Below are 17,224 nucleotides of genomic sequence, written 5' to 3'. Positions count from 1 at the left end.
CCGTTCCATTAGGTACAAAATGCTCTGCTCCTGGACTTCCCTCTTAATTGATGATTGCAGATACCTGTCCTGAAACACCTGTGTCATCAATTACCTAGTTCAGCACAGGTGACTGCAATCATCCATTAGGTGGGAAGTTCAGGAGTAGAGTGTTTTGTACCTAATGGAATGGGTAATGTTGGAGGGTAGGTAATTGCATATATTGACATTATGTCAGTGTCGATTTTGTGGATGCCAATATGTCATCTACCGTCATTCTAAACATTTCTACATCCTGGATGTCAACATCCTGACTGGAACCTGCCAGCAGCTACCCCTACTGTACCTACTGAATGATAAAAGAAAGATCTATAATATCAGTGAATAAATTACAATACTTCACCCTTTCTTCTAATGCCAAAAACTTAAAAAGTTCATTTCATACTTGAGCATTTTAAGGGGCCTATTTATCAAATAATATCTTTGGAATATCCCCCGAAAACAGCTGTTTTTGGGGGGGCAGTGGCATCATGAGGAGGATGCGGGCTGCACTCGGGTGTCACCCTCGAAGGCGGTGACACCAAAATGCCGGCTCCTCTGCAGTGACAGGAGCCGGGTGCTGCAGTGTGACATTCTCCTGCAGCACCCGGCACCGGTCAAAGAAGAGGAGCCGACATTGCTGACAGCCCAGTCTCCAGGGGCAGCCCAGTATCTCTGGTGATGCTGGGCTGCCCCCGAAGTGAAGTCATCGGAATCCCCTGTCAGCCCACACCCCTGTATTTTAGGCCTTTTTTGAGCGCAGGCGCTTCAGAGTGCGCACCGGGTGTCACCAGACCAGGGGCCACAGCAGATAGGGCTATTTTTCAGCAGGAACCTCTCATTAACTATGATGTAATGTCCTGGGCCAAAATGTATTTTCCATAAGATAAGTTTTATTTTAAGGGCCCTTTTGAGTGCCTTTTTTTCTAAATACTATATATATAAAATTATTTTTCCATAGCTCCACCTCCAGAAAGCTCCGCACACGGTTCCTGAACCTATTTTTCCAGAAAATTAACCCTGGCAGCAGATATCAGAGAGGTCCTTCCATTTCAAACAGAAGAAGCAGCCCCCATTACTTTCTATTAGTTGCTACCTTTATCTCTCCCGGACAGATGTACTGAGCTCTGGAAAGTGATAAAGTGGAGAGTGATAAGCTACCAACCAATCAGCTCCTAACTGTCATTTTTCAAACACAGCCTTTAACATGACAGTTAGGAGCTGAGTGGCTGGCAGTTTATCACTCCCCACTTTATCACTTTTCAGAGCTTAGTACATCTGCCGGAGAGGAGATTTTTAAAGTAGTACTGTACAACCAGCATCCTATGTTGATCTCTGGTTTCCCCTTTAATGTATTTATATAGTCAGAGTAGTGAATCTGCAGAAATAAAGGAGTAGACCTGTTTTCAATTTTATTTAAATTTTTTTTAACAAAGGTACTGATATACAGTACAGGATATACAGTACAGGGTGTACAGTACAGGATATACAGTACAGGGTATACAGTACAGGGTGTACAGTACAGGGTATACAGTACAGGATATACAGTACAGGGTAGACAGTACAGGGTATACAGTACAGGAAAACTGTATATTTAATTACTCTTGAAACATGACCTAAAACGTATATATGTCCTCAAAGGTGTGCCAGTCCCAAGTTGGCATATTCAAATAATGCTTGAAGTTTATTTTTACATTATTATGCTGTTATCCAAATATTCACAATATAATTTCTTTTCATGCACTTATTGGTATTCCGTGTGCGATGCAGCTAAAAGTAAATAGCGTGTGCTCGGTTTACAATTTATGGCCAATTTTGAATACTTTATGAATTCCATGCAGTTAATCACAGCAGTGCCCTTGTTATTAGGCAGGACCCCCTCGAGGCTCTGCGACAAGCCTGCAGGAATGGCATCTTTCATGTAAATTCTGCATTGCATGAACTGAAATACGCATCCTACACTGTCAGGTCATGTTTTAATATTTACACAAAAATATAACTTCAAAGCCCAGCGTGCGGAAATATTTACATTCAAATCCTGATCTGTGAGATTGGTGTCTGAAAGCTCTGTGCACCTTGGTGGGAATCTATCCGATATAAAAAATACATCAAATTAGCTTTTTCAGTTTACTGATTGACTAGATGAAACTACCATTTTGTATAGCATAACTAAATGATGGATGGAAATAAAAACACTATATAGGGGACTATGGGCCTGATTCAGACCCGCTCGTGAGTGCATAGCACTCACAAGCGGGTCGATGGTTGGGCAGTGCGCACTGCACGTGCACGAGCCCCGGAGTGAGTGAGAACTTCACTCGCTCGGAGCTCGCAGCAAAACGAGGCGGCTGTCGCCCCGTTTTGTAGGCTGGTCGGGGGGGGGTGGCTGCACAAACGGAGGTATTCCTGAAAGAACGCCTGCCATTTGTGGGCGGCCCTACTGACATCACACGTGATGTCAGTAGTGAACTTCCTGCGCTATTAGTTAGCAGGAAGTTTACTGGGGCTTGCGGTGGACGAGACCCTACCACAAGGGTCTCGTCGCAAGCCCAATGGTAACCCACAGCTATGCAAGCGGCCTGGAGGCGCAAATAGTGAGCGCCTCTGAATCAGGACCTATGTACTAAGCCTTGGATAAAGTGGACGGAGATAAAGTAACAACCAATCAGCCCCTAACTGTCACTTTACAGGCTGTGGGCCAGATGTACTAAGCTCTGAAAAGTGATAAACTGGAGCATGATAAACCACCAGCCACTCAGCTCCTAACTGTCATTTTTCAAACACAGCTTGTAACATGACAGTTGGGAGCTGAGTGGCTGGTGGTTTATCACTCTGCAGTTTATCACTTTTCAGAGCTTAGTACATCTCCCTCTGTGTATGAAAGTTGACAGGATCTGATTGGTTGGTACTTTATCTACGTCCATTTTATGCCTCTTCGAGGCTTAGTACATAGACTCCTAAGGTTTAAATCATGTTCTCAAACTCGGTCCTCTGAAACCCAAACAGTTCATGTTTTCCAGGTCTCCTCATAGAATCACAAGTGAAATAAGTAACTCCACCTGTGGATCTTTGAAATGTGTCAGTGAATAATGAATACACCTTTTCACCTGCTGGGTGACCTGGAAAACATGAACTGTTTGGGGCCCTGAGGACTGAGGGCCTCATTTATCAACGAGTGATATTCTTGTTATCACTAATTACTAATGTTAAATGGTGCTCCAACCAGTGGCGTAACTAGGGTTTTTGGAGCTCAGGACAAGATGAAAAATGTTGCGCGCACCAAAAAAGGAGGCGTGCCCACATGCCACCAGGGGCGTAGCCACTGAAAATGGTGGCATAGTTGTGCCCCTTATGCAATGCCCCCAGCAGTAGAGCCCCTTATGCAATGCCCCCTGTAATAGTGTTCCTTATGCAGTGCCCCTAGTAGTGCCCCTTATACAATGCCCCTTATACAGTGCCCCCAGTAGTGGGGGCACTGTATAAGGGGCATTGACACACACAACACAAAACACAATACTTACCCTAATCCCCACTCCTGCACCCGCCGCCGTTCACTCATCCCGTTTTGCACTATGGGAAAGACACTATAACGTCTCTCCCTTCACCCACTGCGGGAGCCAGAAGGCGGAGCTCATGAGTGAGCTCCAGCCGGGCTCCAGCCCTGGGTGCAGCAGCCAATAAGCTTTTGTCTGACTCTTAGGGGTAAATTTACTAAAGTGAGAGTTTTTAGAAGTGAGTTTTAAAAGTGGAGATGTTGCCAATAGCAACCAATCAGATTCTACTTAACATTTTTCTAGTACCTTCTAGAAGATAATAGCTAGAATCTGATTGGTTGCTATGGGCAACATCTCTTCTAAAACTCACTTCTAAAAACCTCTCACTGTAGTAAATTTACCCCAAAAGATGCATACACACACAACGATTTTTTAAATGATTATCGATAACGATATCGTTTATCGTTCAATTGTTGAAAAAATCGTTCACTTTCTGAGTTAAAACGAACGATTATCGTTCATGCGCGTTCACGTTCATGTTTGTAGTTTGTAGTTCAGTCAGACTGACCAACTCAACGATTTTCAGTAAGGGAATATGCAAAAATCGTTTGTAGTTAAAAAAAAATCGTTCATTACATTTAGTAAATGAACGATTTTAGTAAACGTTTTTCCTTCATTTTTCCCTTGAAAAAATTAACGAAAATCGTTTACTAAAATCGTTCATTTACTAAGTCGTTGTGTGTGTGTATGCAGCTTAATTCATTCTCTCTCTTATCTGACTACTAACTACAATCTAAATATGCTTTAAACTAGGGGTGAGCGGGTTCGGATTTCTGAAATCCGAACCCCCCCGAGCCTCCCGATCCGAGTCCGATCCGAGTCAGGCTCGACTTTTCCCGCCTGACTCGGATCTGAAATCGAGGCAAAACGTCATCATCCCGCCTTCCGAGTCTCGCGGGTTTTGGATCCTATAAAAGGTACCCGCGTTGGCGCCATTTTATCACTCGGCTGTGGACAATGAAGAGGGAGGGTGGGAGTTAGGGCTGTGTAGTGTAGTGTAGTGCTGCTGTTGTCCACTACTTCAAAGTCCATAGGGGCTGGCTGTGTTGTGCTGTGCTGCTGTTGTTAATAGGGGCTGTGTCCACTACTTCAAAGTCCATAGGGGCTGGCTGGACTGTGTTGTGCAGTCAGTTCTCCATAGGGGCTGTGTCCACTCCAAAGTCCTGTGCAGTGTCCCAGTCCTAAAGGGGTGCTGTAGTGTTGTCCAGGGGGTGCTCTGTCCATCAGGGGTGCTCCCCCCAAGTGCTAAAAAAATTATATATTTTCTGTGTTTGTGAATTGTGTGCGCAGTAGCCGCACGTGCATCAACAAAGTAGTGCCAAGCGTGCGCCTGTGTCATAAGTAAAGGGCCGGCTGGCTTGACCGTTAAAGGGTGCTGTAACCCCCGAAAGTACACTCCAGTCCAAACCAAAAAAAAAATTATTTTCTGTGTTTGTGAATTGTGTGCGCAGTAGCCGCACGTGCATCAACAAAGTAGTGCCAAGCGTGCGCCTGTGTCATAAGTAAAGGGCCAGCTGGCTTGACCGTTAAGGGTGCTGTAACCCCCGAAAGTACACTCCAGTCCAAACCAAAAAAAAAATTATTTTCTGTGTTTGTGAATTGTGTGCGCAGTAGCCGCACGTGCATCAACAAAGTAGTGCCAAGCGTGCGCCTGTGTCATAAGTAAAGGGCCGGCTGGCTTGACCGTTAAAGGGTGCTGTAACCCCCGAAAGTACACTCCAGTCCAAACCAAAAAAAAATTATTTTCTGTGTTTGTGAATTGTGTGCGCAGTAGCCGCACGTGCATCAACAAAGTAGTGCCAAGCGTGCGCCTGTGTCATAAGTAAAGGGCCGGCTGGCTTGACCGTTAAAGGGTGCTGTAACCCCCGAAAGTACACTCCAGTCCAAACCTAAAAAAAAAATTATTTTCTGTGTTTGTGAATTGTGTGCGCAGTAGCCGCACGTGCATCAACAAAGTAGTGCCAAGCGTGCGCCTGTGTCATAAGTAAAGGGCCGGCTGGCTTGACCATTAAAGGGTGCTGTAACCCCCGAAAGTACACTCCAGTCCAAACCAAAAAAAAAATATTTTCTGTGTTTGTGAATTGTGTGCGCAGTAGCCGCACGTGCATCAACAAAGTAGTGCCAAGCGTGCGCCTGTGTCATAAGTAAAGGGCCGACTGGCTTGACCGTTAAAGGGTGCTGTAACCCCCAAAGTACACTCCAGTCCAAACCAAAAAAAAAATTATTTTCTGTGTTTGTGAATTGTGTGCGCAGTAGCCGCACGTGCATCAACAATGTAGTGCCAAGCGTGCGCCTGTGTCATAAGTAAAGGGCCGGCTGGCTTGACCGTTAAAGGGTGCTGTAACCCCCGAAAGTACACTCCAGTCCAAACCAAAAAAAAAATTATTTTCTGTGTTTGTGAATTGTGTGCGCAGTAGCCGCACGTGCATCAACAAAGTAGTGCCAAGCGTGCGCCTGTGTCATAAGTAAAGGGCCGGCTGGCTTGACCGTTAAAGGGTGCTGTAACCCCCAAAGTACACTCCAGTCCAAACCAAAAAAAAAAACATTTTCTGTTTGTGAATTGTGTGCGCAGTAGCCGCACGTGCATCAACAAAGTAGTGCCAAGCGTGCGCCTGTGTCATAAGTAAAGGGCTGGCTGGCTTGACCGTTAAAGGGTTCTGTAACCCCCAAAGTACACTCCAAAACAAAAAAATATATATTTTCTGTGTTTGTGACTTGTGTGCACTGTGGCTGCACGTGCATCAACAAAGGAGCAGCGCCAAGCGTGCGCCTGTGTCCCATAAGTAAAGAGCCGGCTGGCTCATTTCTTAAAGGGTGGTGTAACCCACAAAGTGCACTACTCTCCAGCAAAAATAAAAAAATATTTTCTGTGTTTGTGTGCGCTTTAGCCACACGTATATATCAATATAACATAAATGGAGGACCAAACTTTCTCCGATAAAAATAAAATAGGGAAAGATCAAGAACCACTTCCTCCTAGTGCTGTTGCTGCTGCTGGGAGTTGTTCATCATCCCAGAGAGGAAGTAGGAACATCACTACTTTTACGAAACAATTGACCCTCCAACAGTCCCTAGCGATGAGGATGAAGTACGACAGCAGTCATCCTGAAGCAAAACGTATAACTGAGGCCTTGACTGCTATGTTGGTGTTAGACGTGCATCCGGTATCCGCCATTAGTGCAGTGGGATTTAGACAATTGATGGAGGTAGTGTGTCCTCGGTTCCAAATCCCGTCTAGATTCCACCTGCATCCTCAAAGCAGCAGCGACAAGCGTGCGTCTGTCTGTTAAAGGGTGGTGACACCCTCAAAGTGTGCTACACAAACAATTAAAATATTGTTCTTTTTTTTTCTGTCTTTGTGAAATGTGTGGGCTGTAGCCGCACCTGCATCCTTAAAGCAGCAGCGACAAGCGTGCGTCTGTCTGTTAAAGGGTGGTGACACCCTCAAAGTGTGCTACACAAACAATTAAAATATTGTTCATTTTTTTTCTGTCTTTGTGAATTGTGTGGGCTGTAGCCGCACTTGCATCCTCAAAGCAGCAGCGACAAGCGTGCGTCTGTCTGTTAAAGGGTGTTGTAACTCTCAAAGTGCTCCAAAAAATAAAAAAAATTTTTTAATGTGTTTGTGACTTGTGTGCGATGTAGCCGCACTTGCATCCTCAAAGCAGCAGCGACAAGCGTGCGTCTGTCTGTTAAAGGGTGGTGACACCCTCAAAGTGTGCTACACAAACAATAAAAATATTCTTCTTTTTTCTGTCTTTGTGAATTGTGTGGGTTGTAGCCGCACCTGCATCCTTAAAGCAGCAGCGACAAGCGTGCGTCTGTCTGTTAAAGGGTGGTGACACCCTCAAAGTGTGCTACACAAACAATTAAAATATTGTTCTTTTTTTTCGGTCTTTGTGAAATGTGTGGGCTGTAGCCGCACCTGCATCCTTAAAGCAGCAGCGATAAGCGTGCATCTGTCTGTTAAAGGGTGGTGACACCCTCAAAGTGTGCTACACAAACAATAAAAAAATTCTTCTTCTTTTTTCTGTCTTTGTGAATTGTGTGGGCTGTAGCCGCACTTGCATCCTCAAAGCAGCAGCGACAAGCGTGCGTCTGTCTGTTAAAGGGTGGTGTAACCCTCAAAGTGCGCTCCACAAACAATAAAAATATTCTTTTTTTTTTTCTGTCTTTATGAATTGTGTGGGCTGTAGCCGCACTTGCATCCTCAAAGCAGCAGCGACAAGCGTGCGTCTGTCTGTTAAAGGATTACATCGGTGACAGCATCCAAGTAGGCATGTCAGACAGTCCGTACCTGTACTGGCAGGAAAAAGAAGCAATTTGGAGGTCCCTGTACAAACTGGCTCTATTTTACCTGAGTTGCCCCCCCTCCAGTGTGTACTCCGAAAGAGTGTTTAGTGCAGCCGGGAACCTTGTCAGCGAAAGGCGTAGGAGGTTGCTTCCACAAAATGTGGAGAAGATGATGTTCATAAAATTAATTATCAACTCTTCCAGGGAGACCATCCTCCAGAACGTACAGAGGGACCTGTGGTTCCAGCGGGGACGAATTAATACTCTGTGAGGATGAGGATGTACACACTGAAGAGGGTGAGGAATCGGTGGATGAGGAGGATGAGGATGACATCTTGCCTCCGTAGAGCCAGTTTGTGCAGGGACAGATTAATTGCCAGCTTGTTTTGTGGGGGCCCAAACGAACCAATCATTTCAGCCACAGTTGTGTGGCAGACCCTGGCGCTGAAATGATTGGTTTGTTAAAGTGTGCATGTCCTGTTTATACAACATAAGGGCGGGTGGGAGGTTCCAAGGACAATTCCATCTTGCACCTCTTTTTTTTCTTTGCATTATGTACAGTTTGGGGCCTAGTTTTTCAAACTGCCATCCTGTCTGCCACTGCAGTTTCACGCCTAGATGGGTCACGTGTTTGTACCGCCCACTCGTGTCGCTTAGCATAGTCATCCAGCTACCTCGGTGCAACCTTTTGGACATAAAAACACTATTGTGAGGTGTGAGGTGTTCAGAATAGACTGGAAATGAGTGGAAATTAAGGTTATTGAGGTTAATAATAGCATAGGAGCAGAAAAACCTACAAATTCTGTGATTTTAGCTGTTTTTATGCTTTTTTTCAAAAAAATACAGATCCAAAACACAAAACCCAGAACCCAAAACACGGAAGGGTGGTTTTGGCAAAACCAATCCAGATCCAAAACACGAAGAAAGATCCAGATCCAAAACCAAAACACAAAACACGAAAAGTGGCCGGTGCACACCCCTACTTTAAACATTCAATATAGAATTATATGTTGAAGAAACTATATCTATCTATCTGTCTATCTATCTATCTCATATCTATCTATCTATCTATCTATCTATCTATCTATCTATCTATCTATCCATTTATCCATTTATCCATCCATCTCTGATATATAGAACTTTGGGGAAAATTCTGACTATGGCCCTCATTCAGAGCCGTACGCTCTGAGCAGAGCGCACGCTCTGAATGAGGGCCGGGCTCCATTTTCATGGAGCGTCCTCCTGGACGCTCGTATAGCTGTGGGTCACCACCCACAGGCTATACGAGCGTGCTTTTTGATGGCCGCGATGGTCGAGACCATCGCGACCATCGAAATTGCGAGCCGGAGCCTGCGGTTGAGGTTTTCAACCGCAAGCTCTGGAGTGATTTTGGCTCTATCAGAGCCAAAATCACTCCCACTGACATCACTAGTGATGTCAGTGGGCCGGCTTCTGACGGGAGGCGTTCCCGTGGGAACGCCCCCGTCAGGGAGGCACGCCCCCGGCACGCCCACCAAAGGGGGCGTGCTGTCAATCAACATTGACAGCACGCCCCCTTTGATCGGACACAACGAGCGAAGGACTTTCCTTCGCTCGTCGCGTCTGGCGCATGCGCACGACGGAGCTCCCTCCGTCGTGCGCATGCTCAGTGCATAACATCGACCCACTTGCGAGCGGACAGCCGCTCGCGAGTGGGTCTGAATCAGGCCCTATGTGCATAATGGTGGGTTTCATTCTGATCGAAATGAATAGTAAACACATGTGACCATTTGAGTGAATACAAATAAACACACTTTATTTACAAGTAAAAAACAAACAATTAACAAACAACATACAAAGTATACAGTATACTCAACTTCTGTCTATGAGGGGTATTCAATATGAAACGTAAACTTCGCTGTCGAAGTTTACTTTTCAAATTGGAGTTTTACCTGCGTTAAAGCATCGGGCGCGCGCCCGCTTATCCCCATATTCAATATGAAATTAATGAAAATGGGAGACTCCGAAGTTGAATTTGCATAAAGTTACACATTTTTCCTTAAAAAAATTGTAGAACCCCCCTAAAGTTGTAAAAACATGGGGGATCACTATGGGTACCCCCGTTTTAGCCTGTAATTGAAAGTCGGGGATTTAAATAGCCGCAGCAGGTGTTTTTTCCCGACATTGAAGAAGAGATGCAGAAGAGCACTTAGGTTATTTTGTTTCATTTTTTTAAGTGGTCCCATCAAATTTGGGGTACATGAAAATGGGTACTAGCATATTTTTAAGTCCCTAAAGTAAGTTTTTAAAAATTCTGCAATTGTGCACCTGCCGCTATAATTCTATTCTAGAAAACACCTGCTGCATACTTGCAGAATAGCCCTGAACCTATTTCCCTATTTTTTTTTTTTATTTTTTTTTTACACTTTTCTTTATTTGTGGAAGCAAATAACACCATACACAGAATTTATCACATCAATCAGTACAAATCATTGTCATAACAGATGACTTATATACCAGTATTCAGTACATTAGACTTTTCATAAAAAAAACCAAATTACTATATAAAACATAATAATAGTAAAATACTGTCTGACGCTCACCCGCTAGACAACCGTATAGGAGGGTCTCGCCTCGCCCGCACATCTAGGGCAAGCATGAGAATCAGACAGCCCCATTTTATATCGCCTATACGCGGACAAATAGGTCCTATGATAACACGTTTAGAAAAAGTTCATTATATGCACTAGCAGTCAGTAATGATCGTGACCTCGTCAATCCACGTATTAAATCTGTAATAGTGAGTGATGGGAATCGGTCCAACCATTGGCGCATTCCTTGGCTAATCAGATTATGATCTAGATCTTCACTGAGAAGTTTGTAATAGATGGATATGGCCTTATGGATAGGTGTCGAACTCAAAAAACATTGATCTAACGGGTTTTGCCAGTCAGCTGTTGAAAATGGCCGTATCACGGAGGCTATATAGTGTTGTGCTTGAAAGTAAGCTAAAGGATAAGCCCGCAGGGTCTCAAATTTGTCAGTTGCCTCGCAGAACGCCAGGGGTCACCTCAATTCCAAGTCTACTAAATGACGTACAGTGTGAACCCCTCCCACCCTCCAAATCGTGAAAGGATAAGAAGCTGCTTCCTCTTGAAACTCTAAATTACGCAGCAATGGGAGGTGGATTGATTTATAAGCATTTAAATTGAGCTTATGTCGCAGTATATGCCAGAGGCGCCTAGTAGTCATTAGCAGGGGGTTATCACTAACTTCTGGTGGAACTTCTTGGTCGTGAATGTGTAAGAAATATTTTAAGGCCATTGTGGGAAGGAATTTAGATTCTAAGGATGTGTTTGCATACACTTCCTGATCGTTTAGCCAATCAGCCAAAAACCTCATCAAGGAGGAGTGATTATATATCAAGATATTGGGAAAGTTTATTCCACCGTTACTATTTCCCTATTTTTAAACAATTTTTTCCCATTTTTTTTTTTTACCCCAATTTTTAAATACATTCTTTGGGGTGTCCCTATTTTTTTTTAAAACTTTTTTTGACACAGTTCTTTTTTAAATGTAATTCCCAGGGGTGCAGGCTATTTTTTTAGGTCTGCACCCCTAAACCCCAATTCTGCACTTTTTTTCGACACCTATTCAATGGTGAAAAGTTATCCCCGTTTTTTAGCAAAGACTTTTCGAACATGCGATAAGTCTTTGAAATTGAATACGGTGTAAAAGTCAAACCTGCGATAATGACGTCAAAAGTGCGATATTAACGCAAAAACGATGTGTTCGCTCCCATATTGAATACCCCTATATGTATTCAGATGACACCGGTAATTCATCATCTCCAACATAACATGTACTTCATCTGCTCTGAGGAGCCCTTGTTCCAAATAACGCCCAGGTAGTTCAATTTACATTGCAGGAATCCTATACTGCAGTCTGAGATCCATGCACGAGCTGAGGCCCTTTGTCTACCTCTGATTTATATAGCCTAGTATATGGGTGTTGGCGTTCCGAATATTAAGCTCATATTAGTTTTACATACAGTACTGGGTATCAAGCACTGATTGGTCCAGCTTAGCATTAAACCATGATTATCTCCTGCACATGCTCTGTAAGCACTAACATATACTACCAGACAAAGACATACAGTAATGACGTATCCTAATGTCTGGAGATAAACTCTGTTTCAAGGCTCCTTTGTGTAGAGTCTGGACATCACTGTTAATTACCCATAATGCTTAGCATCTCTACACATCTTACAATGGAATGTGGCTCACTGTCAGCTGATAAGACCATGTAAGCTATGAATGGCTCATTATACATCTCTGATAGTGACAGGTACGAATAGGCCCCTCAAATTATGTCTTGTTTGACCTCAAAAGCTTATATCTAACCAGTATGTGCAGACTGCAGCTATATGAATACAGTGATCTTCTTCACACCTCAATGGGGCCTAGCAAGGGTTGTGTGTTACAAACTTATATGCCGATGTAGAAATTAACTATTTAAACCACTGGTTACATTATGAGGTCCCACTAATCCAGCATTAGGCAATGTGTGGGAAGACATAAACATAGGGGGTAAACTACATGTGGCACTCCAGCTGCTGTGGAACTATACATCCCAGCAAGTCTTGCAACAGAATTCCCTAACAGCAAAACTGTGTCAGGGCATCCTGGGATGTGTAGTTCCACCCGTTGCCTATCACTGTACCATGTCGACAATGTGCTAAAAAATATTTCAAGGGTAAAATTGTAATATGATAAGAGTCTGTAACATTTATGGTTCTGTGCAATGAGTTTTAAAGCAAGGTATGAATCTTAATAGAACGATGCTTTAACCTTTCAACACAGAAATATTGATGTTGAAGAAACAAGATTCTGATTTTTTTTTGTCGCAATATTTTCTTTTAATAGGAAAGCGTTATGGTTTTGTACTGTTCTCCCTGTTCCAAGACATCATTTATTTATTTAAAATTGGTCTATTCATTGAATTCAATTCTTTAATATTTCTGTTTGCTAGGATAATGTTGACCTTGGTGACTTGATGTTCTCGCTCTGCTACCTTCCTACTGCGGGAAGACTTACCATCACCATCATAAAGGCAAGAAACCTCAAGGCCATGGATATTACAGGGGCATCTGGTGAGTAAACACAAGGGGATTCTTGTAGGGAACATTGTATATTATTTTAGGTTATGTTGAGGAGAGCCTGTAGACCATGCTTGCCGACATTCTGGCTGCCCCTTCTGGGAGGGGGCAGCCAGAATGCATAGCGGGGGGCGTGGTCGGGGATTTTACCCAGCATTAGGGGCGGAACAGGGGTGTGACCATGTTATTGCGTCATCGTGGTCCCGTCTCGTTACACAATGTTGAGATAACCAGAATTGTGGGACAGGGGTCGCGGCCATGATGCCGCAATTCAGTGGGCGGGAGGAAATATATAAAAGCCTAAGGGCTCTATTTACTACAATCCACATTTGTAATGCAGATTGTAGTGTGATATTATCGACTGAATTCGCATTGCGAATTCAGGCAATATCACAGGGATTTACTACAAATCCCTTGCAGGGACAGAGCTTGCGAGAAAGCTCTGTCCCTGCGAATCCCCTCCGCACTGTAGTCACGATATTTTCGCAAGAAAATACCGTGACTAGTGCCCGGCGCACCCCATCCGGCGCTAAGCCCCGCCCCCGACACTAAGCCCCACCCCCCATGATTGCGGACCCCCCCGCAACACCCCCTCCCTTAATAGCACTTACCTGCAGTCATCGGTACTCCGTTGATGTCTTCCATGTCTCCGATCAACTGATATCCCATAAAAAAGTCACCTGGCCAATGGCCAACAGATGTCCCCACGAGTGCATCGGCCTTCCAGAATCTTCCCGTTTGAGACCTACGGCCAATCCACCCGATTACTGTACATTCACAGAAAGAAATAAGAAATAAGGAAAACCTTAATCACTATGTAATATTGGGGGAGATGTATCAAAGATTGGGGAGAGATAAACTACCTACCAAACAGCTTCTAACTTAATGAGGGGCCCTAGAAAACTTGTTTGTAGTTTACAGACTGTTAACGTTTGTGAATTCGGCAGGAAACACTGAAATTTATGCAAAATGAAGCATACTTGCCTACTAAGAATGGCCCGGGAGGCTCCCGAAAATCAGGTATAGCTCCCAGCCTCACGGAAGAGAAGCCTAGTCTCCCAAAGCCGCCCCTAACCATGGTCACAGCCGCCAACTTCCCAAGTGAAGCGGGTGGTTCAGGAGGCTGATGGCGCAATTCGCATTGAATCGCTTCATCTTGGCCCCATCCCCGCTTTACAATGCCGATAATCACGCTTGTCTGTGTTTACTACCAGCCAACTTCTCCTCTGCTTATTCCTATATGAAGGCCATCAGTGTGCTCGTGTGACCTATGCTCAGTAACACAGTGGGCTTGATTCAGACCCGGACGCTATGCTGCGCTCGCTCGTATTGAGCAATTTTCCGCAATCTGTGCATGCGTATGAGTCACAATGCGCGTGTGTGAACCAGTCATTGCGATGGGAAAGTGATCACCCGTAGCCCGCAGTCGGGCCGCTATTTTGAGTGACTGATAGTGCCATTTGTGGGTGGTAACAGGGGAAGGTGCTTGTAAACGGGGGTGTAGGCGTGCTCGACCATCAGAACGGCGTTTAATGGGTGTGCATAATTAGCAAAGTAGCATCATTACACACGTGACTGGGTTGTATTTTAGCCTGAACTGCTCGCAATGTTGTGGTGGGAAAAGGCTACCACAAGCGCTGCGAGCAGCTCCGATGGCTCTCGATGTTCCCGATTAATCCTACAACTGCCGGAGATGACGTGTGTTGCGAGTGGCAAAGGGGCGTCTTTATACAGGTGCGAGCGCATACTGCGGCCGCTCGCTATTACTTAGTGGGCGGCTTTACGTGACGCAGTGCGAGCACATGATTTAAATAGCCGGCCACTTTTAGCCAGCGAGCGGCCGCAAATAGCGTCCGGGTCTGAATCAGGCCCAGTATTCCTAATTGCAAATCTTGTTTTCTCATTTCTATTTGAGTAAATCTGAAAAAAAATCTTACCCTGTAAACACGGATCTCCGCATCCACTTAGTTTGCATTAATTCCAGGCTTGTCTTTCTGTTTTATTTACTTTGATTAGGTTTTGTTTACTATGATTTTATGCATGTATAATTTTCAAAGCTCATAATTTATGCCTTTGCAGTGAAAACAGAATATTTGTTCTAAAATAAACCCGTCCTCCGAGCTAAAATATCTGTTCGGCATTTCAGTACAAACCTATGCAGCATACCCCAGCCCCCAATGCACCCTTAGAAAGGAATGGCCTCAATCCACCCTACTGTTTGCACAGCTTGTACCTTCCAATGTTTCTGGTTAGAGGATCGCTACAGTGGGAGTGGCCATATCATGGAGGAGCTATGACCACACCCCCGAGGACTAGCCTAGCTCTGGCTGTTCCTCATCACCCTCTGCTCTTCTCCAACTACACTTTCACTGTCACGCACACTAGTGTCAGGTGCACTTGGAACCTGTTCACCAATTCTTTGCTATGCATAGCAGGGATAGAGGGGATATACCCACCAACTGGCAGGCTCGTCAGAAAATCACAATAGTGAAGGTTGAATAGAACCCTTCAATGGGGACTGTACCATTGAAATCTGGGTAGTTGGGAGGATTGCCAGGAGCTGGTGAGCACTAGGTACATGCGCAAATCTAGGTGTGGTCATAAAAGATCATTTGTGCTGCGGGGGTATCCACTTAGTGATATACAAACGAGAGCACGATTGCGACATTGCAATCGTGCTGTCGTTTGTATAGTTAATGAAGTGCCTAGACGGAACGTTCACTCGTTCAGTCCCGGCACAACCCTCATTCCCGCACATGATGAACCTGACAAGATCGTCAGCTTAACCTGCATGTACGGGCGATGTCGGAAGAGACCCACGGACACGCGCATCGCGGGTCGCTTCCGTCCAAAACATGCCCGATACATGCACGATGCATGCGCAATTTGCAAAGCGATTGCACGATAACAACATCGTTATCGTGCAATCGCTTGTTTAAATCGCTAAGTGGATACCCTTAAGTTACCCCTGTTGTCAGACATTTATGAGAATTAAAGTAAATGATGCTTTCATTTTTGTTAAGCTGCACTAAAAAAATGACATTCAGAATCTTGGTTGCTGTAGGCAACAACATCTTTTTTTGCACCAGTTCTGATGAATGTGTGTCCCGTCCTTCAACCCCACCTCCCAACAACTCACCTGTGATGATTGACTCAGAGCAGGAAATTGTGTTATGCTGGTTATTGTGTAGTTGCACAGCAGACTTCTATCCAGTATGACTAACAGAACATTTATCTCTCCTTTCTCTCAGATCCTTATGTGAAGGTGTCGATAATGTGTGAGGGGAGGAGGCTGAAGAAAAGGAAAACATCCACAAAGAGGAATACATTGAATCCAGTTTATAATGAAGCCATAGTGTTTGATGTCCCGCCAGAAAACATTGATCAGATCAGCCTGTTAATAGCAGTGATGGATTACGACCGGTGAGATATCACAATGGATTCTAAGCAATTACTAATGTCTCTGATCAATACTCAGATTGGGGGTAGTGGGTGTACAGCCTGACAGTTCTTACAGGCTCTCTGTTATGTGCAATCACCTGTTTAGCTACTTGTGTATTCATAGTCACAGATATAGTAATATATAAAGACTTAGGGGTCTATTAATTATCACTTCATTTCTACAAAAGCAGGTAAAAATTAACATTTTAACCTGCTTTTGTAGAAATTAAGTTTTCGGGCCATTCATCAAACAGGTAATGCAGGAGATATCACAGATACCTCCTGCTTACCTTTCTCTCCCGATGTGGCCCGCGGTCCCCATACACTAGTATCACAGATACCTCCTGCTTACCTTTCTCTCTCAATGTGCCCCGTGGTCCCCATACACTAGTATCACAGATATATCCTGCTTACCTTTCACTCCATGTGGCCCATAGGCCCCATACACGAGTATCACAGATATCTACTGCTTACCTTTCTCTCCTGATGTGGCCCTCGGTCCCCATACACTAGTATCACAGACATCTCCTGCTTACCTTCCACTTCATGTGGCCCGTAGGCCCCATAAATTAGTATCACAGATATCTCCTGCTTACCTTTCACTCCATGTGGCCCGTAGGCCCCATACACTAGTATCACAGATATCTCCTGCTTACCTTTCTATCCCGATGTGGCCCGCTGTCCCCATACACTAGTATCACAAATACCTCCTGCTTACCTTTCTCTCTCAATGTGCCCCGTGGTCCCCATACACGAGTATCACAGATATATCCTGCTTACC

The 17,224-nt window shown here is 44.5% G+C and overlaps 1 protein-coding gene across 1 annotated transcript in view; it reads left to right on the top strand.

The window, feature by feature from the left end:
• The window catches only part of SYT9 (synaptotagmin 9), a 188,593-nt gene that overhangs the window by 158,792 nt on the left and 12,577 nt on the right, over positions 1-17,224 (top strand). The window contains exons 4-5 of the mRNA XM_088449003.1: positions 12,876-12,996; positions 16,254-16,425. Coding sequence (XP_088305129.1) covers positions 12,876-12,996; positions 16,254-16,425 — 293 coding nt within the window. The remainder of the gene's footprint in view (positions 1-12,875; positions 12,997-16,253; positions 16,426-17,224) is intronic.

Source organism: Taudactylus pleione, unplaced genomic scaffold, assembly GCF_031769625.1.
Source record: "Taudactylus pleione unplaced genomic scaffold, aTauple2 ptg000475l, whole genome shotgun sequence".
NCBI lineage: Eukaryota > Metazoa > Chordata > Amphibia > Anura > Myobatrachidae > Taudactylus > Taudactylus pleione.
The sequence above is the reverse complement of the archived record's forward strand: the minus strand, read 5'-3'. Positions and strand labels throughout refer to the sequence as shown.